The sequence below is a fragment of the Cricetulus griseus genome, chromosome 3 (genome assembly GCF_003668045.3).
Source record: "Cricetulus griseus strain 17A/GY chromosome 3, alternate assembly CriGri-PICRH-1.0, whole genome shotgun sequence".
In the NCBI taxonomy this organism is placed as follows: domain Eukaryota; kingdom Metazoa; phylum Chordata; class Mammalia; order Rodentia; family Cricetidae; genus Cricetulus; species Cricetulus griseus.
This window is the reverse complement of record NC_048596.1, coordinates 17,377,016-17,404,877: the sequence shown is the minus strand read 5'-3', so window position 1 is coordinate 17,404,877 and position 27,862 is coordinate 17,377,016. Positions and strand designations below refer to the sequence as shown.

The following is a 27,862-nucleotide window of genomic DNA, read 5'->3' as shown; positions in this document are numbered from 1 at the left end:
GGGGAACAGAAACGGGATTAGCAAATGGAATTGGGAAGGTATGAAAAGATTCTCAAGAGAAGATATCACAGCCAGCCATCCCTGTGCCCTCTGCCTCCACATACGTGTAGAATTCTTCTCCAGAAACCCAGCCTCCTCCTTTGGCAGCTTCCGTGCCCAATTCACCTCGTGGGCTATATCCAAAGGACTGGCCTAGGTTCTCAATCTCAGCACTGAGGGCCACCTGATTGGGAAGATGGATGTTAGGGGGGATAAGACAAGCTTTATATATTTTTTATTTTAATTTATTTTATGTGCATTGGTGTGAAGGTATCAGATCTCCAGGAACTAGAGTTACAGATGGTTGTGGGTGCTGGGAATTGACCCCAGGACCTCAGGAAGAGCAGCCAGTGCTCTTAACTGCTGAGCCATCTTTCCAGCCCCGAGTTTGAGAAGCTCCTAATCCATCTTCTGCTGTAAATAGGCTCACAATCCTAGCCTTGGGCTCCCTTTCTTGTGGCTGTCCCTCCCTCTCTGATAGCCCTGCCTTTGAATTTTTTGACCTACACGGAATAGGGATGGAGCAGGCATAGTAGGGTCAATTTCAAAATTCCAAGAGAACAAGCACTTCTAGAGGATCATCAGAGATTATCTTGGGGACTGGTCCCTTCTGCAAAGCAATGGTTCTGAAGCTTGGCTGTGTGCTGGAATTGCCTTGGAAATTTTAGAGAGTTTGAGGGTGTTTAAAGGCTCTCTGGAATATTTAATATGCAGATGTTTGAGAACCGCTGTTCTTGAGAGTTGTTTCGCGTTCATGTTTGGGAAGACCTTCACTTGGGTTTAGTTTGGGCATGCTGGGAAGGAGCACAAGTGATGATGTACTTACCCTTCCTCCCCGCCAACCAGTCCTGCTTACCCTCTCCTCTTCCAGACCTTGTCGCATCTGTGCCTGCTCCTTCTCATCCAGAACGCGATTCCCATCCTGATCAAACCTGGTGAAGGCAGCCTTGAGCTCAGATATCTCATTCTCTGCATGCCCCAGTCTAAGGAAAAAATGGTGAAGAAGTTACGGTAATCACTCAGATATGGTCTCCCCGCCCTTTTAGTAGACTCTTTGGTAAGAATCTTGATTTTTGGGTCTTGCTTTCTGGGGAAGAAGAGGATCACACAGGAAAGCTAGAATCTTCAGGGTCTAGTGATTCTACCCACAACACATTCTTTCATTTCTTCTTCCTATCCTGACTCTTGCTGGCTAGGTTAGGCCCTCAGGATCTCATAGAGATTATGACTTTTCTTTGCCTTAGGTAACCTGCTGCCACTATCACAACTCTGGCTTCTCTTCCACTCTCTAACCCTGAAACCCATCCTCTATAAAGAGAAAAATTAGAAAAATTAATATTTTAAAGTTCATGTTTAATACCTGAGCATGGTGGAATATGTCTATAAATCTTAGGTACTAAAAAAAAAAAAACTTAGGTACTTGGGAGGCTGAGGCTAGAGGAGGATCAAATCAAGTTCAAGATGAACCTGGGTACTAAAGTGAAACCAAACTCAAAAATAATAAAATGTAATAGAAAATGCACATCTAAGAGCACCAGTTCCTTGCATTAAAGTCCCCCCTAAGCACCCTATTCCATGGATACAATGGTGATATTCAAGGTCTTTCCCAACATGGATGGCCCTTGGCCATGACCTCGATTCTTCCTATAACTCACCTTCCATTTGGTATCTTAGCAATGCTCAGCTATCACACCAGTCTTCCTCTGCTTGTTCATGTGTAAGCCAGGCATCCTTTAAAACCCTTTCAGTCATCACCTCTTTATGGAAACCTTCCTCTATCTCAAAAAGGATTGATAACTCTTTTTATCCCATGCCTCCCTCTCTTTAAGGTCACTGCTGTTCTTAAACTTAGTCTGTCTTGGCTTATTTGTTTACACAACTTTGAGCTCCTAGGAAACAAAGATTTTTGTCTCATTTAATTTTGTCATCCTCTACTCAAGTCTGATCCACTGATGGTCTTCACAATATATTTGCCCAATATTTTGGATGGGGCATATATAATATTAGGATAATTATACTGTTACATAAGGTATAAGAGTTGTTCAATAAGGTACAGAATATGTATAGAATATGGTCAGAGATCTGTAAAGCCAGGTCTGAAGGTCAGGATTAGAGACCCATGAGTCAAGGTCAGAAGCCCATAAATCAAGACCACAGGCCCATAGACCAAGGCTTATTAACAAAGGATGTATAGTTGAGGGCCACAGATTAGAACAATTTCAAAGAAGGTTGGATCTCCAGATGCTCACTCCCTCAAGGTGTTGGTGAAATCTTCAAACTGGATCTCCGGTTCCCCACCCTTCAGGACTTTCTGCACATCTGAAACCCGTTCCTTTCTCAGGCGCAGCTTTAGTAGGGTCTTCTTGTAGCTCTGAAAGGGAAAGGGAATCAGAAGAAGTCCCCACAGGGTCCCCACCACCATTGCCCCCCACCTCCACCTAACAATCTCAAGCCCCCAGGAACAAGTCAGAGGCACTCAAGAGCACAGATGCCTGCCTGCACCAGTCAAGAACAGATACCATGGCACAGTGCCCCGGACCCAAACCCAGAGAGACACGCTGCTCAAAAACACCAAGGAGTCACCTGTTTCAGGAGGTCAGAGAGCTGTAACTCATCCTTCTGGTTAGCCAGCTCCTCCTTGACCTCTGAGTATGTGTCATTGATGATGGCCAGGAACATGTTCTAAAGGAAAAAGTAGGGACATGAGTTTTTTTTGAAGCAGGATCATTCTATGTAGCCCTGGCAATCCTAGAACTTGCTGTGTAGACCAATGTGGCTTCAAACTCACAGAGATCTGCCTGACTCAGCCTCCCCTGTTGGGATTAAGGGTGTGTACCACCATGCCCAGCTTGTGACCCAGGTTTTCACCTTCAACCCCACTAAAAACACTGAGCCTTCCTAACTTACACCCTACACGTACGTTCTAAAAAGACCAGTGCTCTGCAGTCCACACATGCCTGCCTCTCAAGAGCCTGAAAGTCCTCCTTTTGGCACATTTCTGTTTAAGGGCAGACCATGTGCCCTTATCATCCTGAGGCTCCTCATTCACAAATGCTCCAGCGACCTTTCTAAACACCAAGATATACCAGCATATGCCACGGACCCACACACACACACACACACAAAGGCCCACCAGTTACTGAAGTCGTCTTTTTTTCAATGTACAAATGTGCTCTCTTCTTTACCATTGACCCCAATTCCATGCCTGTGTCTCCATCAGTTAAAAAAGGATACTTTCTGTTTATATTAATAAAAATCACACTCAGGGGCTTTTGGAGAGATGGCTTGGCACTTAAGAGCACTTGTTGCTCTGTTGTGGTATTTTGTTTGTTTTGATAAATACAACTTGCCTGAAGATCAGAGGGTGGAGCTAGCCACTAGTTAACCATAGAGGTCTGGAGGTCTGTACAGACGGGAGACAGGAAGTGATAAGATAGGGCGTAGACAGGATCTCAGCCCTTTTGGGTCTGAGGAGCTGGAGAGGTAAGAGGTGACTGTGGCTGCTTCCTTACTTCTCTGATCTTGCAGATTTTGCCATGATATCTGACTCTGGGTTCTTAATTATTAAGACTAGGATCGAGCATCATTGCTCTTGCAGGTGACCAAAGTTCAGTTCCCAGCACCCACACCATAGCTCACAACCATTTGTAACTCCAGATCTGGGGGATCCAACTCCCCCCTTTTTTATAACCTCTGCAACACCAGGTACACACACAGAGCATATGCATACATGCAAGTAAAACACATAAAATAAATCTCAGATATTTCCCAGTTGGCAAGAAGAGAGAACTACCAGCAAACACTGGCAGTAGAAACCATCATGAATGTCCCCGAGGAAGGGGCCTTTGGGAGAATAGGCACAGAGGCTTCCAGAGGTCTCTCCTTCTTCTCATGAGGTATTTCCCCATTCCCATGCTCTCCTTGGAAGATGAGGAGTTGGTTTTCCTGGAATAGCGTGCAATTTCCTTTATGTTCCCCACACTACCTGGCCATCTGGTATCATTGCTAAATTAACTGGCTCTCAGGAAACTCAGAAGAACCCTACTTCCCCCATGCTTTGAGAAACAGTTATAATCCTAAGTGAGAGGCATGTGGGGTCAAACCCCCAGCTTGAAGGCCTCTAAGTCACCAGCCCTCAGAAGGACCCTCACCAGGAGCACGAAGAAGACAAAGAAGACATAGGTGACGAAGTACACAGGGCCCAGGATTCGGTTGGCATTGTCGATAGCATTGTAGTCAAAGTCGCCAAGGATTATCCGGAACTGAGTGAAACTGAGAGACCAGATCTGGGTTTCACCCAGAGCCTAGTCAAACATTTGCCCCAATTCATACCCCATCTCACTTTCTTAATCACAAACAGACTCCTCACTGCACCTAATGCAATAAAGGCAATATAATAGAAACAAATGGCCAGTAAATCACTTGAGCACAAACCTGAACTTTAGGAGACACTCAGATACTTTAAGCATTGACACACCCATACATATGCCCCTCTTCCCCAAGGTTGCACACACCCTGGGAGCTGGAGAGTGAGGGGCCCAGGGGTGGGGGCAGGGCACACACATGCACTTGACGAAAGTGCTAAAGTTCTCCACTTGGGTCCCAAAAATCAGGTAGCCAAGCTGGGCATAAGCGAAGAAGACAATGAAGAACATGACAGCAAAGCCCAGGATGTCCTTGGCACAGCGAGCCAGTGTGGAGGAGAGCTGGGTCATGGTTTTGTTGAAGCTGATGTACTTGAATATCTGCAAGGGCCGTGGTGAAACAAGGGAAAGAGAAACAGTGAAAAACACAGAACACTCTGCTCCGGGATTGATAGAGGCTCCAGGAGGAACCAAATCAGACAAGGAAAACAAGACCCGTGTGGAGGAAGGTAAGTGAGAGCATTGGGGCAGAGGTGAGAGGCAATTCCCAGGTACCTTGATCCAGGCAAAGAAAACGTTGACAGCATTCATATTGTTGTACTGCGTCTGCCAGAAGGCCAGGAACTCAAAGTCTGCATAAGTGTCTGGCTGCTGCAGGAGCTTTCCCATCAGTCGGTTTACTTCCAGGGTTCGGAATATGTGGAATCCCACAGCCACAATGGAGAGCTGCCACATAGGAATCATGGGGAGTGTCAGAGAATTCAAGGGAATCTCAACGGAAGTTCAAAGATGGGCTCCCAGAGGACAGCCAGGGCAAGAAACATTCTCAGCGGAGATGTTCACTAGCTGAGGTCCAGATGGAGCAGGGTGGGTGGCCAGGGAACAGCTTAAATGGCCTACAGCCCAATAGAAGGTTTGAGAGGAAATAGGAAGGTTGTGAAGAACTATAGAGAAGTGGTACTCAGGAGCATGATGTCTCCCCATTCCTATCACCCCCAAGCCTTGGTCAAAAGAAATAAATGTGAGAGCCAGTGAGATGACTCAGTAGGAAAAGGTACTTTGTGCCAAGCCTGGCCACCTGAGTTTGTTTGATCTCTAGGGCCTGCGTGGTGGAAGGAGAGAACCAACTCTAGGAAACTGTCCTCTGACCTCCCCAAGCACTCTGTGGCACGTGCACACACACACACACACACACACACACACACACACACACACACACACACACGCATCCACACAAATAAATGTAAAAATAAAACAACAAAACAAACGTGTCTTCTTAGTAGGAAGGAGATGACAATGAAGGGACAGAGTATTCAAATAGGAAGGTCAAAAGGTCACATCATGAAACAAAAGGCAGAAGAGATTATTAGTAGATTTGCATGAAGGAAAAAGGAGGGCCTGCTCACAGGTGAGGAGGAGGGGCAAGTCTTCCCAAGGTCTAAGCCAGCGGGCATCAACCTTTCTCTTGGGGAAACTTGGCACAACGCTTCTACTAAGTCAAAAGGAGGGCTTGGGCCTCCAAAAGGAAGAACTTGGACCCCCTATCAAAGCAGAGGTCTCTCCACCCTCCACCCTCCACCCTCCACCCTCTGTCCCAAAGCCCTCACCAAGATGATCAACAGGTCCAGAATGTTCCAGATGCTGCTGAGGTAGTGAAACCGATGCAGGTGGATTTCCAGGATTTCCTCCACCACATAGTAGAAGATGAAGACACAGAAGATGACCTCACAGCCCACGATGAAGAAGTCCCAGTTACTCACGTATCGGATCAACTTAACTGTGCGGATTTGCCAGGATGGGATGGTCCCTCCTGTGGCTGGGAACTCTACCACCAGCCTGTGAGGAAGGTGAGATGGCCAGTGGAGACTTGGCTGGGACAGTTCCTCCTACTCCCCTGGTTCCTCACATCCACCATAGGTTACCAGGTAGGGAAATATCTCAAGCACATCAGATGGACCAGGAGCCAGGGACAGAGAGATGCAATGGGGAAAGGGTGCTTACCTCAGAATACAGAAAAGATTGATGTTGGCATTGTAGACTGAGAAGTCGATGAAGACCACCCGAGTGCCCCTGTCTAGCCATAGCCCCTCCTGAAGACCTCGGAGGACCTCCGCACTGGCTTGTCGGGATCCTGGAAGGTCCAAGTAGTAGCCACCTCCACTATAGCTTGTGAGCCTGCCCCAGTGGGAGGAGCCCCCCAGCTCATTCTGTGAGTGGTATGTCCACCTGGCAAAGGAAAAAGGCCATCTGAGCAAAGAGGTCAGAATCAGGCAAAATGCTCACCCCGTAATGCAATTAAGAATGCCTGGCTCTACAATTCCACATGCATTGTGTATCTCTATATACACACTTACTGCACTATACATGTATATGTGTGCATATATTATATGTGATACATACATAATTTTGTGAGAAACATATTAGACATCTTGTATGTGCTGTCACATATAGTGCCCATAATATCACATACAATAGATGCTTCATATATATCATTTTGTTTGCTGCTAGCAATTGTTTGGGAATTCCAAGATAGTCAGGTATCCAGTGATAGCCCTGAAACTCAAATGTTAGGGTCTTCCTTTTTTCACTAGGTGAAAAGCACTATTGGGTTCAGACTGTGTAATGCAGAGGAAGGAAACACTTGGGCCATAAATACAAAAACCCTTTTCTAGTTCCTGCGGCTCTATAGCTGGCTGGTCAACCCCAGGATTCCTTGTTCTAGCCCACCCTCAGCCTTCCCCACCCCATTTCTATCCCGCTTACTCCTTTCCCTCTTCCCTCCCTCTCTTCATTCCTCATCCATCTTCCATCCCTTGCTGCATCCTGCATCAGGTCCCAGGAGTCAAACTCTCTAACCATAACTTGGGTGCAGCATAAACTTCACTCATGGACCACACACTCCAAGGGACTCTGTAGCATTAGTTCTAATTGGTCTTAATAATAAAAAACCTTGAGTCAGATATAGGGGAAAATGATGAAAGATCAAAGAGATGAATAGCAAGCCATAGCCACACCTTACCTCCTCAACTGCCCAGCAGAAGAGAGACTGAGTCGTCGTCCCCCACCCCTGCCTTATCACTCCTCTCTCTGCCCAGCTATATCACTTCCTGTCTATCTGCACAAACCTCCAGACCTCTATGGTTAACTAGTGGCTAGCTCTACCCTCTAATCTTCAGGCTAGCTTTGTTTATTAGAGTACAAACAAGATATCGTTTCAGGACTCTGCCTTTCAGGAAGGATGGAACTGTCACCTATGGATGGGAACAAATCCAGAAGACATGCCTTTTCTGCTACTGCCTCCTCCACGGCTGAGCAACACACACCAAAGCGTCATTGTCGGGATTTAGGGAGAGGTCTCCAAGTCTCCTAAGGTGTCCACCCTAAAGATTTTTTTTTTAAGTTCCATGGAAGTGCTTCCCACACCCTGGGCTGATGGCAAGTTCAAAGGGGTAGCCCTGCGCTTTTGGCAGGGGCTCACTCACGCTGTGCCATTGAGAGGCCCAAAAGGGAGTTGATCTTCCTTGTCTGGAGAGTAGACGTCATAGCAGTTCAAAATGTCCTCACGGAAGTCCTCATGAACCACACAGGAGTCGTTGCGCACCCGCAGTTGCCGCAACCTCGGGACCCCCAGCAGCAGATTCTCATAGTAGATGAAAGAGTGGGAGCCACGCCCCAGGCTCTGGTTGTTGTACCACTTTGTCCAGTACAAACTGTCCAGGAGTGGGCCCTGAGCAAACTGTACCAGCATCTGGGTTGAGCCTAGTCCAGCCTCCTTCTAACCCCAGTGCATGAACTTTGACCCCATTCCCTGCCCCTCGACTGGCCTCTAGCCTCGATTTTTGGATCCCCACAGCTGATCTTCGAAACTTAAGCAAAATACAGTTGAAAATATTGTATTTTGAGGTTCAGCTTCCCTCCTGACTCAAATGCCAGTCTTACTCTTGCTGGTCAACCCCCACCCGTCAGCCCATCAACACCCCCATCTTTCTTCAGCCTCCACCTGCAACCTAACCCAAGCTGTTAATTCAGCTTTACCCTTTAATTTGCCCTGGTTCCAAACTGACCTCCCTGGACTCTGGCCTGTGTCTCAGACCAGTAAGAAGGAGAAGGAGGGGTAAAGGTAGTGTCATACTCACATCCCAGAAGTCTGCCATGCTGCTGATGGTCCGGAAGGAGACCCCAGAGTCTGATGGGGTATGTAGAAATAGCTCTGACATCACTTTGGTGTAGTAATAAGCACTGGAGCTTGTCATTCCATAGGTCACTAGAACACAACCCGAGAGGCATGTCCTCAAGGCCCATCTCCCCAGAGGAGTCAGGAAAGCCCACTGCCCTGGGGTCAGACATGCACTTCAGTGGGAGCACACCAGACCTTCCCCTTAGCGTTATCTGGGGAGGGTGATGGTGCCACTAGGAGAGCCAGGAGATGCTTTAGGGAAGGGTATGACTGCAAGGTCACCTAGAATAGCTGCGATCCACATGGTAACTCTCTGTTGGCTTTGTCATTCTGGAATCTCACTTTTCTCCCTAAACTCCGATTCACTTCCAGTTCTTCCTTGCCAGAGCCAAAAGACGCCTCCCCTGAGAGATGCTTCCCTTTATTTGTTCTTGATTTTTGCTTCTATATTCTACAGTAAGAATCAGGCCAAGCATATTGCAATGGAGAGGAAACCTCCTGACTTCTGAAAATCATTGGTTCTACAGCCATGGGAGTAGCAGGGAGGCATCACGTGGGCACCAGCATCTGCTGGGAACAGGATTCATTACACTGCAGACAAAGACAATCTAACAGCCTGGTAGTGGTGGCGCACACCTTTAACCCCAGCATTCAGGAGGCAAAGGCAGGCGGATCTCTGTGAGTTCGAGACCAGCCTGGTCTACAAGAGCTAGTTCCAGGACAACCTCCAAAGCAATACAGAGAAACCCTGTCTTGAAAAAACAAGCAAACAAACAAAAACCCCAAAACCAACAATTTAGCCTCTGCTCTGAATAATGGCACCTCACCCAGCCACTCTAATGTGGCACAGACCAGCCCTGTGTGCCAAAAATAGAGAAGCTCTGTGTTTTCTTGCTTAAAGGCAGGGTTTAAAATGTATATAACTCTTATTTCATAGGTTCTCCCTCAATCTGGGCTTGTCTGATGTTTCTTTGGGATTAAATTCAGGTAATGGGTTTGAGGGAGGCATGCCTCACAAGCGATGTTGTGTTCATCACAGTGCATCATGTCAGAAGATACAGGTTGACTATTGATGTCTAACTACTGAAGTCAATTCTGACCCCATAAGATGATGCTTGCTGGGCATTGGTGGTGCATGCCTTTAATCCCAGCCCTTGGGAGGCAGAGGCAAGCAGATCTCTGAGTTCGAGGCTAGCCTGGTCTACAAAGCAAGTTCCAGGGAAGCCGGGCCACAGAGAAACCCTGTCTGAAACAAACATAAAGATGGTGTCTGCTATGATTCTTCAATGTAAAATTATGTTTTTCCTTTTTAGAATTAATATTCATTTTGGGACATAGTTTAACACTACATATATATCTTATTACTTATTCATCTTTCACCTATAAGATTAAAGTATTCATTGATGAATTTTGTCTAATTATTACCAAGATGATTATCAAATGGTGAGTTGGTTTTCCATCAATATTTCTTCCACATGTATTAGCTGATTGTGGTGGTTTGAGTAAAAATGGCCTCTAAAAGTTAATGTATTTGAATATTTAGTCACCAAGGAGTGGAACTATTTGAGAAAGATTAGAAGGGTTAGGAGGTGTGGCCTTGTTGGAGGAATTATGTCACTGAGGGTGGGGTTTGAGGTTTCAAAAGCCCATGCCAGTTTCAATCTCTGTGTGTGTGTGTGTGTGTGTGTGTGTGTATGTCTGTCTGTCTGTCTGTCTGTCTGTCTGTCTGTCTCTCTGTTTCAATTTCTTTCTCTCTATCTGCAGATCAGGATATAACTCTCAGTTATTGCTCCAGCACTATATGCAATGATCTCTACCAGGACAATAATGGACTAAACCTCTGAAACTGTAAGCAAGTTCCCCATTAAACGCTTCCCTTCGTAAGAGTTGCCTTCATTATGGTGTCTCTACACAGCAATAGAATAGTGACTAAGATGCTGGTGTTCTTTTCAGGAAGAGATTTTGTTTATTAGTTTGCATTTATGAATGCTTGGCTTTCCCCCCCCTTGTGGGTTCTAATTTGACATTATTATTTAGCTTCTTACTCGGTGTTTTTGTTTGTTTTGTTTTTCAGACAGGGTCTATGTCATTCTGGCTGCCATGGAGCTTGCTATGCTGACCAGGCTGGCCTTGAACTCACAGAGATCTACCAGCCTCTGCCTCCTAAATGCTAGGATGAAAGACATGTCTGGCTGGGTTTTGTGGGGGTTTTGTTTGTTTGTTTAACAAGGTGAAGGACTAAAAAGAATATGTAATACAAGTTTTTGAAATGGATCCTGAGTCATATTCTCTGTTTTGCTGTAACAGCTATTAGTAAAATAGTTGGTGAAATTGTAATAGGGTTTGTTCATTAAATGACAGTACCAGATCAATGAAAATATCCTAATTTTAACAAGAGAATATTCACCATCTTAAGAAAATACACATTAAGGTATTTGGGAATAATGAGATTTTACACCATTATGTCTTCAAATTTATTTTCAAAGGACAGTGGGGGAGGACAGGGCTATGTAGCATCTTCGTGTTTGAGTAGCTAGGTGAAATGTATGAATTCTTTATATATTTGTTATAATTTTCTGTGTGTGTATAATTATGTTCAAATTTTAAAGTAGGATTTCTCAGCCTCTTGGGAGCAATTCCTTTACATTTTTTTCTTTTTCAATGGAACTCAGATAATAATATCTGGCAAAGTAGACTTTAAACCAAAATTAATCAGAAGAGATAAAGAAGGTTGCTTTATATTGATTAATGAAATAGTTCATTAAGAGGCTATAACAATTCTAAATACATATGCATCAAATATTGGGCACCCTATTTCATAAAACAAACGACTGCAAAAGCATAGATTGGCCTCAACACAACGAAGTGTATAGCAAAAACAATGATTAAATGAGCCAGGAGGGAAGTGTGTGTTGGCTGTACATCTGATAGAATACGAATATCCAGAGTACACAAAGAATTTTAAAAATCAAATAGGGAAACAATCTAATCAATGAATGTGCAAATGCAATGAACAAACAGTTCTTGAAAGATGAAGTACAAATGACTGATAAACATATAAAAATATCCTACATCTTTAGCATCAGGGAAATGCTAATCAAAAGATGATGTTCCATCACACTCTAGTCTGAATGTCCTTCATTAAGGAAACAACAACAATAAATGCTGACAAAGAATGAAAGTGGAGAGGGAACCCTTATACACGGCTAATGGGAGTACAAATTAGTCCATCTACCATGGAAATCAGCATAGAGGTTCCTCATACGATTAAAACTACAACTACAATGTGATCAGGCTGCACCATGCCTAGGAATGTCCCAAAAGGGATCCAAGCCAGCATAACATAGAGTCACCTTCAGATCCGTGTTTATTTTCTCCCTATTCCATACCAAGTTACATGTCACCCTATGCGTCCATCAACAGATGAATATTTAAAGAAAATACAGCACATATACAATAAAGTCAGCTGTAAAAATGAAATTACGCGGTCTGTAGGAAATTTGATGGGGTTGGGGATCATTATACTTAGCAAAGTAAGCTAGACCCAGAAAAAAAACAAATATTTTCTCTCTTATGTGTATCCTAGCTTGATTTTACACACACACACACACAGACACATACACACACACACACACACACAGACACACACACACACACACACACACACACAGACACACACACACACACACACACACGCATGCACGCACGCACGCACGCACACATGCACACGGGGAGGGGGTAAAAGGGGAGAGGAACGGAAGAGTGAGAGTGGGTAAAGGGGGAGTCTGTTGAGGAGTGAGTACAATCAAAGTCTTTGATATACTTGAATGAATGTATCTTTATCAGTTGGGAAAACGTTTCAATGAGTAAAGGTACTTGGAACCAAGCCTAATGTCATGAGTTCAATTCCCATGACCCACATAGGAGACAGAGAGAGCCAACTCCCACAAGCTGTCCTCTGACTTACACATACATGCTGTGGCATGTGTAGACATGCACATACACATAAATAAATAAGTACATGTGAGAAAAAATGAAAAAGAAACATGCCACCATTAAAAAATTTTTATTTTTCTGATCTTGGACCATATTTTTCTTTTATACTCAATTTAGGAAGAGAAGGATTTGGGTGAACTAGAGCTTGTCTAGAATCATCCCTGGTTATAGGCACAGAACAGACATCATAGTTCACCATTGAGGGCCATCAGCAAAGAAGAAAGCATTGGCCCTCTGCATTATCCCATCCTACTCTATTAACAATGCCTAAGACAGGCTTCACTACTAGTTGTGTCTGAGATTACCCATCCTCAGTATGTGGAGGAAGACAGGCAGTGTTCTGAGATGGGCCGCTGAGAGCCCACCGAACATCACCTCACAGAACTGATGGTCATTGGACTTTCCCTGCTGACTTTGCACTAAATTGTTACACTGATGAGCAGCCACCAGATGTTACTCTTTGCTCTGGCCTTCCCTAGACTAATTACAGATCAGAACTACTGTAGCTCTGAATTGCTTGCCAGCTATTTATCGCAGCATATCTTCAGTCTGTTTTCTTGCTTGCTTGCTTGCTTGTGTTGATGCAGTCTCTTGTAGCTCAAGCTGGCATTGGACTTGTATATAGCTGAGGCTGATCTAGAAATTAGGAACTCCTGCCTCCACCTCCCAAGTGCCATGATTATAGCCATACATCAACATCTGGGAGTCTGCTTCTGTTTTTGTTTTTTCAGTGCTGAGACTTGAACCCAAGGTCTTGAGTATGCTAGGCAATAATCTACTATTGAGCTACAGGCCCAGCCCCATAACTTCTGATTATTATCCAAGACAATAAAAACTGGTTTCAAAGAAAAATGTCTTCACCTGGTCAGATGCTTGTTAACACACAGACATACAGTATCCATTCTCCTTTGCAACTCTTTAATTAAGTTCATATGAGTAAAAAGGACCAAGATAGAACCTTAAAATCTTTCTAGATTAAAGCCCAGGTTCCATCTCCTCACCCAAATGCTCTGAGTTCCTGGAGCTGGGGAGATGGCTTGGGCTTTAGAGCATTGATTTCCCTCTCAGATAACACAGGTTCAATTCTCAGCATCCACATGGTGCCTCACCACTTCAGTTCCAGGGATTCAAATGCCCATTCTGACCTCTGAGGGCACCAGGCATACATACATGTGTCATATGCATACACACATGCAATCAAAATACTCAAACACAAATGCTCTATATTTCTTGTTAATTTTTATTTATGAACATTGTATACTTTGGACAAAAATATACCTTACGATAGGAATAGTGAAATGTTACACTTTGGTTACTCTCAAATACTAATGTGTGTGTTTGTGTAGAGGGAGGGAAAGAAAGAGAGAGAGAGAATATGATACAATGAATAAGAGGTGTTTTCTCTTACCACTTAGTGAAGCCAAACTGTTTCAAATACCATTGATTTCGACGTAGTGTATCATCAACCCAGATTATTATAAAGATGCTTTCCATATTAATTAGAAAACAGTATTTAAAGTTTAACATTGTGCAAAATACTTTGCTAGGTGTCATGATTTTTAACCTCAGAAAAATTCTATTGAGGAAGGTACATTCCAGAATAATACCTTTTATTAAGTTATAGAATATAAAGGCAACATATTCCAGGTGTGTGGGGTACAATAGGTGCTTTCTAAGCACCTAAGTAGCTCTACTTACCCTGACTGTATGTCCCCAGGGACAAGGTCTTTATTTCATTCATTTTTCACAGTACGTGGGTTGGGTTTGTGGGTTTGTTTGCTTGGTATGTGTGAGAGAGGGGGGGAGGGAGGGCGGGGTATCTCACTATGTAGCTCTGGAACTCACTGTGTAGATTGGGCTGGCCTCAAACTTGAAGCCTCTTGAACCTCCCAAGTGCTGGGGTTAAAGGCTTGTATCACCATACCCAGCTAGAACTCAGTATTTACCAGGTTCTGAGTCACTGTGCTGGACCAACAGTGGAAGAGGGGTTATTTTATTTTTATTTATTTATTTATTTATTTATTTATTTATTTATGGTTTTTCAAGACAGGGTTTCTCTGTGTAGCTTTGGAGCCTATCCTGGCACTCGCTCTGGAGACCAGGCTGGCCTCGAACTCATAGAGTTCCACCTGCCTCTGCCTCCCCAGTGCTGGGATTAAAGGCGTGCGCCACCAATGCCCGGCTCTATTTTATTATTTTTAATTGTGTGTATCTGTGTGTGCCTGTTGTAGGTGTATATGCAGGTGCCCATGGAGCCAAAGGAGTTGTATCCCTTGGAATTGAAGGTATAGGTGGTTATAAGCCACTTGATGTAGGTGCTGGGAATTGAACTCTGGTCCTCTAGAAGAACAATCTCTTTAGGCTCCCAGGGAAGAGTTTTTTTAAAAAAACACCAAAATACAGAGTGAAATGAAGTGAATCATTTTCAAACTGTATTTGACTCATGAACAGTGTAATCAAAATAGTTGAAGATAACTTTTGCTTAGTAGCTTTGAAAAGAACCTGGAATTCCTTAGTTTAAAAGAGAACAGTAATTCGTTCAAGACTTGGGAAAGATCAGTGAAGCCAGACCTTGGCTCACCTAACAGGAATTTCAGTTGACCGGCAGCATTGCAGTGTGAGGTCAGTCTCGTGGTCATTCATTCAGAAAATTGAATGGAGACTTGGGCTGTTGCTGAGTGGCAGTCACCTGTCTAAGGTGAACCAGGCCTGGGTTCAATGCCCAGGTTCTTCAAGGACTTGAAAGGAAGCACAGTTTTAAAGGTAAACATTAAATTTGGAGGCTGCTATGTTCTGAACCCCGAAGGAAGATCAGAGAAGCCCAGAGTTGCTCCAAGGGACAGTGATTTTAGTGCCGGTCACTTTTGGTCCCTCCATATCATACCTGCAAGCAACCTGTAGTATGTGACATACGGAAATCTTGTTACAGGGCATACTGCTGTAGCACTGTGTGGCACTCAGCATGTGTGCTTTTAATAAGTCCCACTGGACCATCGATGCTATAGGTTCAGGGGCCACATGTGGAGAACCATTGCTGTTGCAATCAGGTGGTCAGTCACATTTGTCCTTTGTGGAGACATCTAGAGGCCATGGATTTCCCCTTCATCCATTTCAGTGAGCTTTAAGGTTAGGGATGGAAAGGAATTATACCTTTCCCGGAGCTCTTAAACCCTTCCTGGAATTTGAAGAGCATTTTCCCCAGAGGGAAATCACAGAGTTCATTGACCATCTGAACCAGTAGATGTCACCGCAGAGCATCACATCCTCGGGGCCACTGGGGTGGAAGAATATTGAAAACAATATGTTGGTTTTTCTTAGTGTCTCTCCATTGCCTCCATCAGTTTCTATCCAGGTAATATAAATAAATCCCAAGTAGATGTTCCTATGAAGAAGCAGCTGGTCTACCTGGAGCACCTGGCTCAGAGGTTTCTGACAAGGACTCAGCAGGTCCATCTCATCATCATCCTTTTCTATCTAAGAAATGACCAGAGTGCTCATTTCTGCCTATGCACACCAATTCTGTGTGCTACTTGGGCTGTGCACTTGACATACTCTTTCTCTTCGTTTGACAACAAACTACATGGTGAGTGCCAAGATAATCTCCATTTTCCAGCCTCTAGAGAGGTTGTCCCTTGCCTCGGGTAAAAAATTGATAAACTCAAGATTCAAACACAACCTTCCTGCCTCCATCATAGGCTGATTAGTAGCTGCTCTGAGAACTGAACTACATTCAAGAGTAAATTGATGAGGCAAAAACTCTGGCTCCATAAGGCAACCCTTCTAAGCCACCACTGTCTTTTCATAGGAAATGGTCAGTGTTCCAAACACTCCTTTCACTCCCAAGAGTGTCAGCAAAGGGCTGTCTGCTGCCCCACCTGCTCTGGGTGGAACTGGCCTTCCTGTTCCTTCGGGATCTGGTGAAGGAGCGCATTGCTCTATGTGTCTCAGATGGTGACATTAGGCCAGGGAATGGGAGCAGGCACAATTGTACTCAGAGTGCTGAATGCCAGTGTGTCAGTTTACTTTCTATAGCAGCAATCCAGGCAAGCTTTAGGGACTAGATAATGACTTCATGAGATGCTATGGAAAGATCAGGGACCAGGAGAAGGAATTAGAGTTCAACACCAAGAATAGATAACATCTTCCTCTTCCTCCTCTTCTTGACTGTGATGCATGATAATGTTTCATTTCCATGGCCTCAGGCCAAATTCACAGTTTCCCAAGCATAGTTATAAAATAATCACCTTGATTGATAATTGGTATCACCCAAGCTTAGTATACATTATCCACCACAAGACTTACATCTCCATTTCATGCAGATAAACTAAGGTCAAGAATTCTGTTAATAGGACTGGAGGGAAGGCTCAGGGGTTAAGAGCACCGGCTGCTCTTCCACAGGTCCTGCGTTCAATTCCCAGCAAACACATGATGGCTCACAACCATCTGTAATGATATCTGGTGCCCACTTCTGGCTTGCAGTGATACATACAGGCAGAACACTGTATATATAATAAGTAAATAAACCTTTAAAAAAAGAAGAATGTTATTAATAGTGAGTTGCAGGATAGCTAGAGCTACATAGAGAGATACTGCCTTAAGAAACAGAAAACAAAACAAAACAAAACAAAACACAAAATGTAGATAAATCACTCCTTCAAAGATCACAGAACAAACAAGCAGAACAGACATTCAGATTCATGTCTTCCTTACAGAAAAGACAAGGATTTTTCCACCATTCCTCACTAGACAACTGGACCACTCTACCTCTCTAAATCTGACTGGGTACTCTAATTCTCCTTCTAAAACTCAATCCTGGGGGAGGAGATGGATCTGGGAGGAGTTGGAGGAGGCAATAAATAAGGTCAAAACTCATCACATGAAATTCTCAAATATCTCCTTAAAAGAATCAATTCAAACACCTAGGATTGTGCAAGTTTGTAAGGTTCCTATGGGCAAACTTGAGAGTTCAGCAACTGAGTCAGCAAAGAAGTTGCAAAGACAAATAGTAAACTCACAAGTTCACTGCCTGAAAAGGAGCTTTAGATCAATCAAGACATTCTTAACTTTACTAATGGGACCCTGCTGACCAAACTAACTGTGGGCGAAATTCTAGGACATGCCCACTCTTCATCCTGAACACTCCCAAGCTTCTTTAAATAAGTAAAGCCAGATCTTTAGAATACAAAAAGATATATATATATATATATATATATATATATATATATATAGAGAGAGAGAGAGAGAGAGAGAGAGTGTATTAAACATGGATTAAGGAAGACAATTGTAAGAAAAGTACCTCCAATTTTTAACTTTTAAGATCAATTTTATAGTCTGTGTGCTGCATATAAAAATGGCTAATACCAACTCTCCTGAGGTTTACATCTTGTTGTTAATTGGAGTACTTCTCTTTTTATTTCTTTACTCAACAATAAAAACTAGGTAAAATGTTTGTGTTTTCTTCCTTACTTTGACTGCCCGGGAGCCTCAGGCTTTGTTTTCATCAACAATCATTATTTATTGTAAGCTTTCTGGCACAAGTTCTCTTCCTCTCTTATCTTCTCCTAGTTCTTATGCTATGCCCTTTATTATAGTTCTGGTGGGTTATATTTTACTATAGCTGTGTTTTTTAATGTATTTATGCATGCCCATCTATGTCCTTTTTAGATAAAGAAGTCTGAGTGTTGAAATCATCATTAATCATCATCATTGGGAACTTGGTAATAACCTGTATTTACCCACTCCTGTGCATGCTTGGAGAATGGACAGTCTAGTCCTTTCTTTTGACTAGAGCAACAGCACAGTGACTTTTGCTTCTCTTTCCTAGGAACTGCCACATAGGCCACCAAGTGCTGAAGAGTGCCTTCTTGCCCCTATTTGTGACTGAGTGGAACATAGCTGTGCCTCTCTAGCCTGCCTCTCCTTGGGCAGGATCAGGGTTCGTTCCCTGCACTAACTGACAAGACCATTGGAGAGCTAGGTCACTTCTGGCAGTAAATGTATAGATAGATCTTTTATGAACCTATTTTACTCCTGTGTCAGAAACTGGGTGTTTGAGGCTGGGGAGATGGCTTAGCAGGTTAAAAGTGCTTGCTGTGAAAGCCCGATGATACTCGCCACCTCCTGGGACCAGGCAAGACTTCCAGTAGAAAGAGTGGGAAAACAACCAGCCACGTAAGGCTTGACCTACAGTCTGTCCTGCCTATGTGATATGCTGGGGTAAGAGTGGCCTGGATATTAGAAAATTTATTTACCATTTATTAAGGCCCTCTGCATATATGTTACAGTTGTATAGCTTGGTCTTCTCATGGGACTCCTAACAGTGGGAGCAGGGACTGTCTCTGACCCTATTCATCATACTGAGACACCTTTCCCAGTCTTAATACATGGGAGTCTGGAGGCCCACAGAAGTGGCTCCACTCCACCTTGCCTTAAGGTCAGAGAGTTTGAGCCTATGATTACTCCTGCAAGGTTAAATCTTAGGATGTTTGACCTAAGGTGTGGCTACTCTTAGGTGTGGTCAATGGATGTCTTACCTAAACAATGGGATATCTGGTTTAGAGTACAGTTACTTGATGTTTGGGGTATTAAGGAGGTGATTACATTTGTTTGTTCCTTGTATCGTGGTAAAGAAGTCTTTTGCCTTCCCCCCTTTTGATTGGGGTATATAAGAACTTGGAGTATTAAACTTGTGGCTGATCACAGTACTTACTGGGTGCTCTCCTGACTCTATCTTCTGTTTCTTGTCTATTTCTTTCCTCAATTCACACTCTTCCTTTCACGCACAGACCGGACAAGTCTGCTGGACCTGACAACATTACAAGACTTTCATTGTATTTAAGTATGATAAATATTTAGTTAGGTTTTAGGCAGCAGAACGGGAGTGAAGGGACAGGCTTCTACTTACAACTTGTGTTGCATGTCACAGAAGTGAAGGACATGTGTCCCTCTCTAGTTTCCTGCTTCCTGTGAGCCAGGCTATGTCTTGCTTATGAAGGGACCAGATCCCCATTTTAGTAGCTGCAACAGCCTAGCACATGCTTGCCTGACCTTGCCTTGGTCACTAGGAGGTCAGATGCCTGCCTCGTGGCAAGGAACCAATCAGAAGTTAGCTGGTGGTGCTATGCTTTACGGCTCTGGGTGTGCTTTACAGACAAGTGTGCAGCAATGACATGCAGAGCATAGCAACCACCCTGAGTGGGCCTATGTGCTGGAGGTGTAAGACCCCCGGAAAGCTCAGGCTTCCAGGATCTTAGCCCAGGACCTCGGCCACCCCAATCACAGAATGGAGGCGAAAGCTTGATGCAAATTGCATGAGGCTTTATTGTAGTTTAATGAGCTAACCCCATGTTAGCTCGGGTCTTTGATCTACCCATCATGTCGGATGGCTAGCAAAGAGTTTGAAGCCACTTCGTACAGATCTTTATAGGGCAGCATAAGGGGAGTGTCTAGGGGTATGCACAGGTTCAGGATTGGTGTGCCTCCAGGCTTGGAGGGTTTGCCCTGTGTTGATTGGTCAACTGGATGTTATGGCCCATAGGCCCTCCCAGGGCGATTGCTATGCTCTGCTCGTCATTGCTGTGCGCTTGTCCGTAAAGCACATCCAGAGCCGTAAAGCATAGCACCACCAGCTAACTTCTGATTGGTTCCTTGCCACGAGGCAGGCATCTGACCTCTAAGTGACCATGGCAAGGTTATGGCAAGCACGTGTTCGGCTGTTATGGCTGCCAAAATGGGGAGCCGGTCCCTTCAGAGGCACACCAATCCTGAGCCTGTGTGTACCCCTAGACACTCCCCTTACACTGCCCTATAAGATCTCTATGCCGTGGCTTCGCCGAATCTTTCCTAGCCATCCGCCATGGCGGGTGGATGAAAGACCTGAGATAAAATGGGGTTAGCTTGTTAAACAACTACAATAAAGCCTCATGCTGTTTGCATCAAGCTTTCGCCTCCATTCTGTGATTGGGGTGGCTGCAGTCCTGGGCTGAGATCCTGGAGGCCTCCGGGGGTCTTTCACATATTCATAGCCTACATCTTTAGTGGCTAATACTTCATGATCCGACAAATAACACACCTGGGCAGAGAGCCCACTCTGTTAGAACAAACAAGCAGGCAGATGGCAGTGACTGGGCCTCCCTGACAATGCTTCTCAGACTTAAATGGCTATTGGCCTCTGAAACCTGCAAGACTCCCAGGTTTTTCCCACATCTTTGTCCCCCATATTTTGTCGTGGTTCTGATCTGTTTTCCTCTGTAGCACCCATTACAATGGATGTCACTGTTGATTACAAGTCAGAGTCCTTTGTTCCCTAAAGGCAAATGTGTCTGGTATATTTCACATCCCTTAGCACCCATCCTAGGGCCTAGTACATAATAAAACTTCATTGTTGTTTGAGTGAATGAGTGTGTGGATGGCCAGGGTCTCATTATTATCTCATCAGCTTCCCCCTCCAGACTATGAGGTACTCTCATCTGACTGACAGGCTGGGGATGTAGCTTGGTGGCAGAGCATATGCTAAGCAAGCATAAGGCCCTGGGTTTAATCCCTAGCATAAAAAAGAAGATGATAAATACAATGCATGCAGACATGAATAGCATTTGTACTTACAACTAATATATTCTCTAAAAATAAAACCCAATTTTTTAAAAATATAATTCATTCATTTTTATTTTATGTGCATTGGTGTTTTGCCTGCATGCTTGTCTGTGTGAGGGTATCAGATCTTGGAGTTATAGACATTTGTGAGCTGCCATGTGGGTGCTGGGAATGACCGCAGGTCCTCTGGAAAAGTAGCAGGTGCTTCTATACACTGAGTCATCTCTCCAGCCCAAAACCATTTTTTTTTTTTTACTGACAACTACAGCATTATGTTAGAATTTACGTGTCCCTGAGTGTTGATGAGTAGAAGCTTGCTCAAGTCTCATGTCAGCTTTTGTGGCCAACGTGTCACAATCTGTTGCTTTGGCTGAGGTAGAAGAAAGCATGACCTTACACAATTATGTCATTGGGTAAGAGAAGCCCTTGTACTCTACCTGAAAGGGTCATAGGAAGCCTCAGGCTCCTCTAAACACACCTTTAAGAACTGTTGCCCTATCCCTTATTTCTGGGGCCAGAACCTCCACCCAGGCCTGGGACATCACCGGAGCCCTACAGCGGCTGCCACCACCCTGGTTTGTTATTAGAACACCTGGTTTGTTATTAGAACTCCTTACCTGCGAACCTCATTTCATAGTCTCAAAGATCTTTCTACAGACTAACTCCCAACAGCCTGCCATTCACACTGATGACTCCATCTTAGCCATTGCTAGAATCCAGCCAAGACTGTGGCCAAGGCCAAGGTGCCCGCAGAAGGCACCTTTCTCCCCCTTGCATCCCAAAGTAAGCTCCAGACCAAGAGCCTGCCGCTGTGACTCCCGAGGTGCCCAGATTTCTCTTTCTGGAATGAGGTTGACAGACTTCAGTATCAAAGGGTGCCTGTCTTCCTTAGGGTTTCTGTCGCTGTGATGAAACACACAGCAACCAAAAGCACCTTGGGGAGGAAGGGTTTGTTTCATTCTACAGCTTGTGGTCCATCATACAGGGAAGTCAGGGCAGGAACTCGAGGCAGAAAAGGAGGGAGGAGCCTGTGTAAAGACCAAGAAGCATACTGTTTACTGGCTTGCTTCTTATGACTTGTTTAGCCTGCTTTCTTACAGCACCCGGGACCACCACCCAGGTGTGGCACCCCTTACAGTGAGCTGGGCCTTTCTACATCAATAATCAATTCAGAAAATGTACCCCAGTCTTTCTCACAGGCCAGTCTAACTGGAGCATTTTGTTCCTTGAGGTTCCTGCTTCCCAAACAACTCTAGAATGTGTCGAGCTGACATAAAATAGTCAGCACACCACCCCAACACCCTACAACTCTACCACCACCTCACCACCCTACCGATGCTGTCACATGTCCCTTTTTACCCCGTTCCCTGCTGCTTGCTGGGAAATCAGAGACAGCCTGGCTGCAGACTCCCCAAAGGTCTATAAGACGCTATCCCTACTCTGCCTCGTGGGCCTGAATTCATCAGAGTCCCTGCCATGCTGTCCACTTATGGCACTGAGGCCTGAACTCTCCTCAGAGCCTCCACCATGCAACTGTCTGTCTGTCCATAATGTTAATAACTCTTCTAGTAAACCTCTGGGGGATTTTTAGAACTTTTAAAAAATTTTATGTGTATGGATGTTTTCTCTAAGCACCACGTGCATTCAAGTGAGTGTGTGCTGGGCCCCACATTGAGGGGCCATCTGTCTGGTCCCACCAGCTAGTCCAGTCTGTGCTTAGAAGGAGAAGTATGGATTGAGGAAAGAATTAGACAAGAGATAGAATTGGATGGGCACCTAGTGAACACTGGGATCAGCCCCAAGTTTAATACTCAAAGCTCTTATGTACCCCAATTAAAAGGGGGGAAAGCAAGACTTCCTTACCAAGACACAAAGAACAAACAAGTGTATTTACCTCCTTAACACCCAAAACACAAGTAACCACACCCTAAACCAAATATCCTGTTGTCAAGGCAAGACAAACAATAGCCACATCTTAGGCCAAACATACTGTGGATTTAACCTTGAAGGGGCGACAATAGGTTTGAACTCTCTAACCTGAAGTCAAGATGGAATGGAACCATTTCTGTTGGCCCTGACATGTGTGGAGATCAGAAGAGGGAATCAGAAACCATGGAGCTGGAGCTCCTGGCAGTGGTGAGCTGTGTGGTGTGGGAGCTGGGAGCTGAACCTGGGTGCTCTGGAAGATCAGCCAGTGCTCCAAACCACTGAGACATCTTTCCATCTCTAATAAACCATTTTTTACTCCAAAAGATAATCTGCCTCAGTGTCCCTCTTGAACCTTAAACCCCAGACCTTTCACTCATGACCAAAGTTCTCTGTGAGTTGTGTTATTCAGTTTCCTGCTTAGCATCATTTGGCAGGGTAGAGGCAGAGCAAGCACTCGCACTAGTGTTGTCTGATACTAGCAACCTCTTTTCTTTCTGACCCCTACACCAGCAGGGCCAGAGCCTCATCTCACCTACAGCAAGCCTGACTATGGAGATTTCAGTACCTGCCTGACTTGTGCCTTAATATAGACTGGTAGCTGATATTGGTTGAGAGCCTAAGACAGACACTCAGCATCTCTTTGTCTTGTACCAATTTCAGATAGGCAGACATCAGTCTTGCTTGAGTAGGAGATCAAGGCTCAGTATCCTAACCTATATGGCTAGTAACTGGTAGCACCATTATTCCTTGAATGAGGTGGCCCTATGAGGCCACTGTAACAGCCACACAGGGGCTCACCTACAGAACCTAGCCGCATCTCCCACACATATTTTATTTCTTTCATCATCAATTCTAGCAATATGCAGTTAAGAAAGACAGTTTTCCTTAATATCTTGAGGATGCAAGATTCTACCAGAACCTTGATTCCCACTGAAAGAAAGCAGAGTGATGGATTGGTGAAATGGCTCAGCAAGTAAAAGTGATTGCTGCTAAGCCTGACAACCTGAGTTTGGTCCCTAGAACACACATGATGGAAGGAGAGAACTTACTCTGACAGGTTGTCCTCTTCTCCTCACAGGTGCCCCCAGATAGATAGATAGATAGATAGATAGATAGATAATAGATAGATTTTTAAAAGCAGAATGAGGAGAGGCAGACACACTTCTCTACAGCCAGCAGTGACAAGGGACAGTCAATCCACATTTATTGATGGGTAGACGTGAGACATGAAAGGCTGAGGTCCATATGCTTCTCCCCAACTCCATGGTGACCAGACCCAATCTAGGTCACGGCTCAGAGACTCTCCTACATAGGGACAGTCCCAGGTGCACCTCTGAGATAACACAAATGTTTCCTAAAACAAACAGCCATTGTTTCTATACAAAGACCTTTAGTGTTTCCTCCATCAACAAAGGCCACAGCCATTCTTCCAAGAAGACAATGGGCTGGAAGCTCATTCATAAATATCTTGATGGGAGGTGGGGAGGCGGAGGGAGGGGCAGGACCATCCACTCCCCTGTACCTCTCTGCTGGACAAGATGGACTCCACTAATATGAGCCTTTCTGAATGGCCAGTTATTCCTGTACTATTCATAATGACAAGAATGACATTTCCCTGATAGTTTGGCATAGGAATAATGATATCTATCCCTTACAAAACTGCAGTCATGGTCAAGTGAGGTCATAGGTGTGAATGCTCTTTGTCTGAGTTTCTAGGACTACATAATGACATTATGAGGAGATTGGTGGCTCTCCTTTTTTGCCTGACTAAAGAAGATAGCTCTGTGTTAGCCAAATGAGTCACCAGATAGTCATCAAGTTGCTAGAGCAAAACGTAAGGGAGAGGGCATTGGGTCAGCATGGCTGCCTGCAGCCGCTAGCTCACTGGGGCTCATCCTGGGCCGACTCCTATGCAGGCAATGTCCAGCTCCATAGGCTATGCTTCCCACTCTCAGAGTTCCAGTTTCCAAAATGAAGGCCCTAGTAGGTTCCCACCACAGATCTAACAATTCTTTATTCCTAAAATCCCCCTCTCCTCCCAGCAAAGTCTGTCTTATGCAACTTGTACAAAATGGGTATGAATCACAAAGTAGACGTAAGAAAACTGTCTATAGCCCATTATGAATCAAAGACAAGAAAATTAAGGCAAGATCATTGTGTCATTTTATACCTACTTAATACTAAAAATTATTAGTGAGAACATGCAGTTTTGATGGAGTCTTATACTGGTGTGATCTTATAGCCGTAGCGCTGTAATAAATATGTATAAAACTAACAGAGGCCAACAGCAACACACAGCACCAAGAAGATAGCCCTATCTTTGGGCTTAATCTCCTCAGAAAATGCCCAAGCAACAAATTTAACAAAATCAAGAGAAGGCAATGGGTATGGATATACTTATCCATAATACATACTCAAGTAATAAAGAGAAAATTTAAATTAACTGTGATGTAACTATAATCATAAAAATTAAAATGTATCTACTACTTAGAGAGTATTGCTGATGTAATTATATATGAAAGTGTAGAATGTATATATATATATATATATATATTGTTTATTTATTATGTATGCAACATTCTGCTTCCATATATATCTGCACACCAGAAGAGGGCACCAGATCTCATAATGGATGTCTGTGAGCCACCATGTGGTTGCTGGGAATTAAACTCAGGACCTCTGGAAGAGCAGTCAGTGATCTTAACCTCTGAGCCATCTCTCCAGCCCTTAGAATGTATATATAATGTTGGTAGTATAAACATTCTTTTAAATGCCTTTGGACAGGATGGAGGTGAATTATAAATAAAAATGTTCTTTGGCGACTTTACCTCGTGTTTTAAGTATAACAATAGAAGAATTGTAGATAGCAGCATTCTCTTAAGACTTTACTTCTGCTTGGGTGGGGAAGGCAGTTGATTCCAACTAGATGACGATGGGAAAGTGCTTGGTCATGAGAAACAACACTTCCTAATCACTGAGCTAGGGTGTGGACAGATGTCCACAAAGTAACATTTGCATGAAGTACCCAGGGTACTCATTAAAAATATCAACCTTGGAGAAGGCCCAACGGCTGCTGAACTGGCTTCCTGCTTCCTCCTCTCACTTCCTGTCCCCAGAGAAGCTCTTTGACACACTGAAACTTTTCCTTGTTTGTGAAATGGAAGTAAAAATTGAACTACTTTTGCATAAACCTTCAGAGCAATTGGTGACATAGTGTTTCTTGCTCCAAAAACTGATCAGTAAAGCCCTGATGTTTCTGCTCACACCATGAATATATGGGGCAATGCAATGTTTCCTTCCATATCTATGGTGTGTATGCTGAGCAAATAAGATGAATCAAAACATCCATTACCTCCAATGTTCATCAGTTTTTGTTGTTAAGAAAATCGTTAAACCGTCTCTTCTTTTTAGTTATTTAGAAGTTTATAGTGCTTTCTAATTAACTGTAAAGGTTATTTTTGAGCTGTATGCCATCACACCCAGCCTGATTTTGTTTTGTTTTGTTTGTTTGTTTGTTTGTTTGTTTAAAGAAGTTTTAGGTTCACTGTGAAACTGAATAAAAGGCAGAGAGTTTCCCCATACTACTCTGGGCCCCATGTAAACACAGCCATTCCTGTATAAAAAAATCCCAACCAGAAAGATACACTGGTTATAAAATGAGCCTGACACTGTGTAACTGACACAAGGAGAGCACCCAGAGTTCTTTAACAACCCTCTTTATTTATCTCTGTCTGTCTTCAACCCCAGGCGACCACTGCCAGCTCTTAGATCTTCCAAAATGCCATGTAGATGGAATTGTGTGATTCCACTAGAGAATACAAAGATAAATTACTTCCAGAGATTGGGTAATGTTCTTCCTGCATGGTATCTCCAGAAGCAATTTTGTTATAATGTATAGAAAGGCAGGTTTGTAAAAAGGAAGTGGAGATGAATTTCTCTTCAGATAAATTTTGTCCAAAGACTCCCAGCATCAGGGCCTGAGGTGGGAGAGCAAGGCTTAAGGTCTACAGAAGCACTTCACGAGTAAAGAGAAATGCTTTGTAGCTGTAGGCAGCCATGAGGGTAGGGGAAGGGCCGAGGAAGGGGTGGGCAAGGCGGTCCCTTCAGTTTAGACAAAGCTAATACTTCTCAAGGGGCTGTATGTGTAAGTTCCATATCATGTGGCCTCTGTAAGGACAAAAGTCATAATTCAAGGTTGTCTTGTGTTTGGGTTGTAGGAAGTGGGGCAAACTGGTAGCTGCACGCAGGAGGGAGAGAACTCAGCTCTATGAGAACTGTCACGTTGTAACATGCCTGCTTACAACAGAGGTAATGATGCCACAGGGCACTGTGCCAGTCAGATGCTCCTTGGTACATTTCTTCCAGTAAAGGGCATCAAACTGATGAGGGCTGAGATTAGGCAACACACAGTGAGCACTCTGAAACTGTTGTCACAACATGCCAAGTTGAGCCAATGGCCCTTGTGATGGCCACATAATCCTGTTGGATCAGGTAGCTATAGATGGGAATGCTGAGACTCAAAGGGGTTAAGCAACTAACTAGTTCAAGGTCCCCCAGATGAGCCCAAATCTGCAAATTCAGAGCCCAGACTTCAATCTCTACATAAGCCACCCTTGGTCACTATGTGGCAATGACTTCTTTCATGAGAAGAAAGTAATTCCTGAGCTTGGAGAACAGGCTGCACTGTGTATTCATTCCAGCACTTGGAGGCTGCCACTTTGCAGGGAACAGAGAGGCATATGCTGCAAAAGAAACAAGGTCTAGT

At 44.1% G+C, this 27,862-nt stretch overlaps 1 protein-coding gene across 1 annotated transcript in view; it reads right to left on the bottom strand.

The window, feature by feature from the left end:
• Positions 1–27,862, bottom strand: part of Pkd2l1 (polycystin 2 like 1, transient receptor potential cation channel) — a 33,224-nt gene that overhangs the window by 1,899 nt on the left and 3,463 nt on the right. Inside the window, 11 exon segments of the mRNA XM_027407239.2 lie at positions 105–223; positions 896–1,022; positions 2,289–2,410; positions 2,623–2,721; positions 4,191–4,311; positions 4,603–4,784; positions 4,959–5,129; positions 6,011–6,239; positions 6,405–6,629; positions 7,886–8,139; positions 8,540–8,667. Of these exon segments, the coding sequence (XP_027263040.2) occupies positions 105–223; positions 896–1,022; positions 2,289–2,410; positions 2,623–2,721; positions 4,191–4,311; positions 4,603–4,784; positions 4,959–5,129; positions 6,011–6,239; positions 6,405–6,629; positions 7,886–8,139; positions 8,540–8,667 (1,777 nt within the window).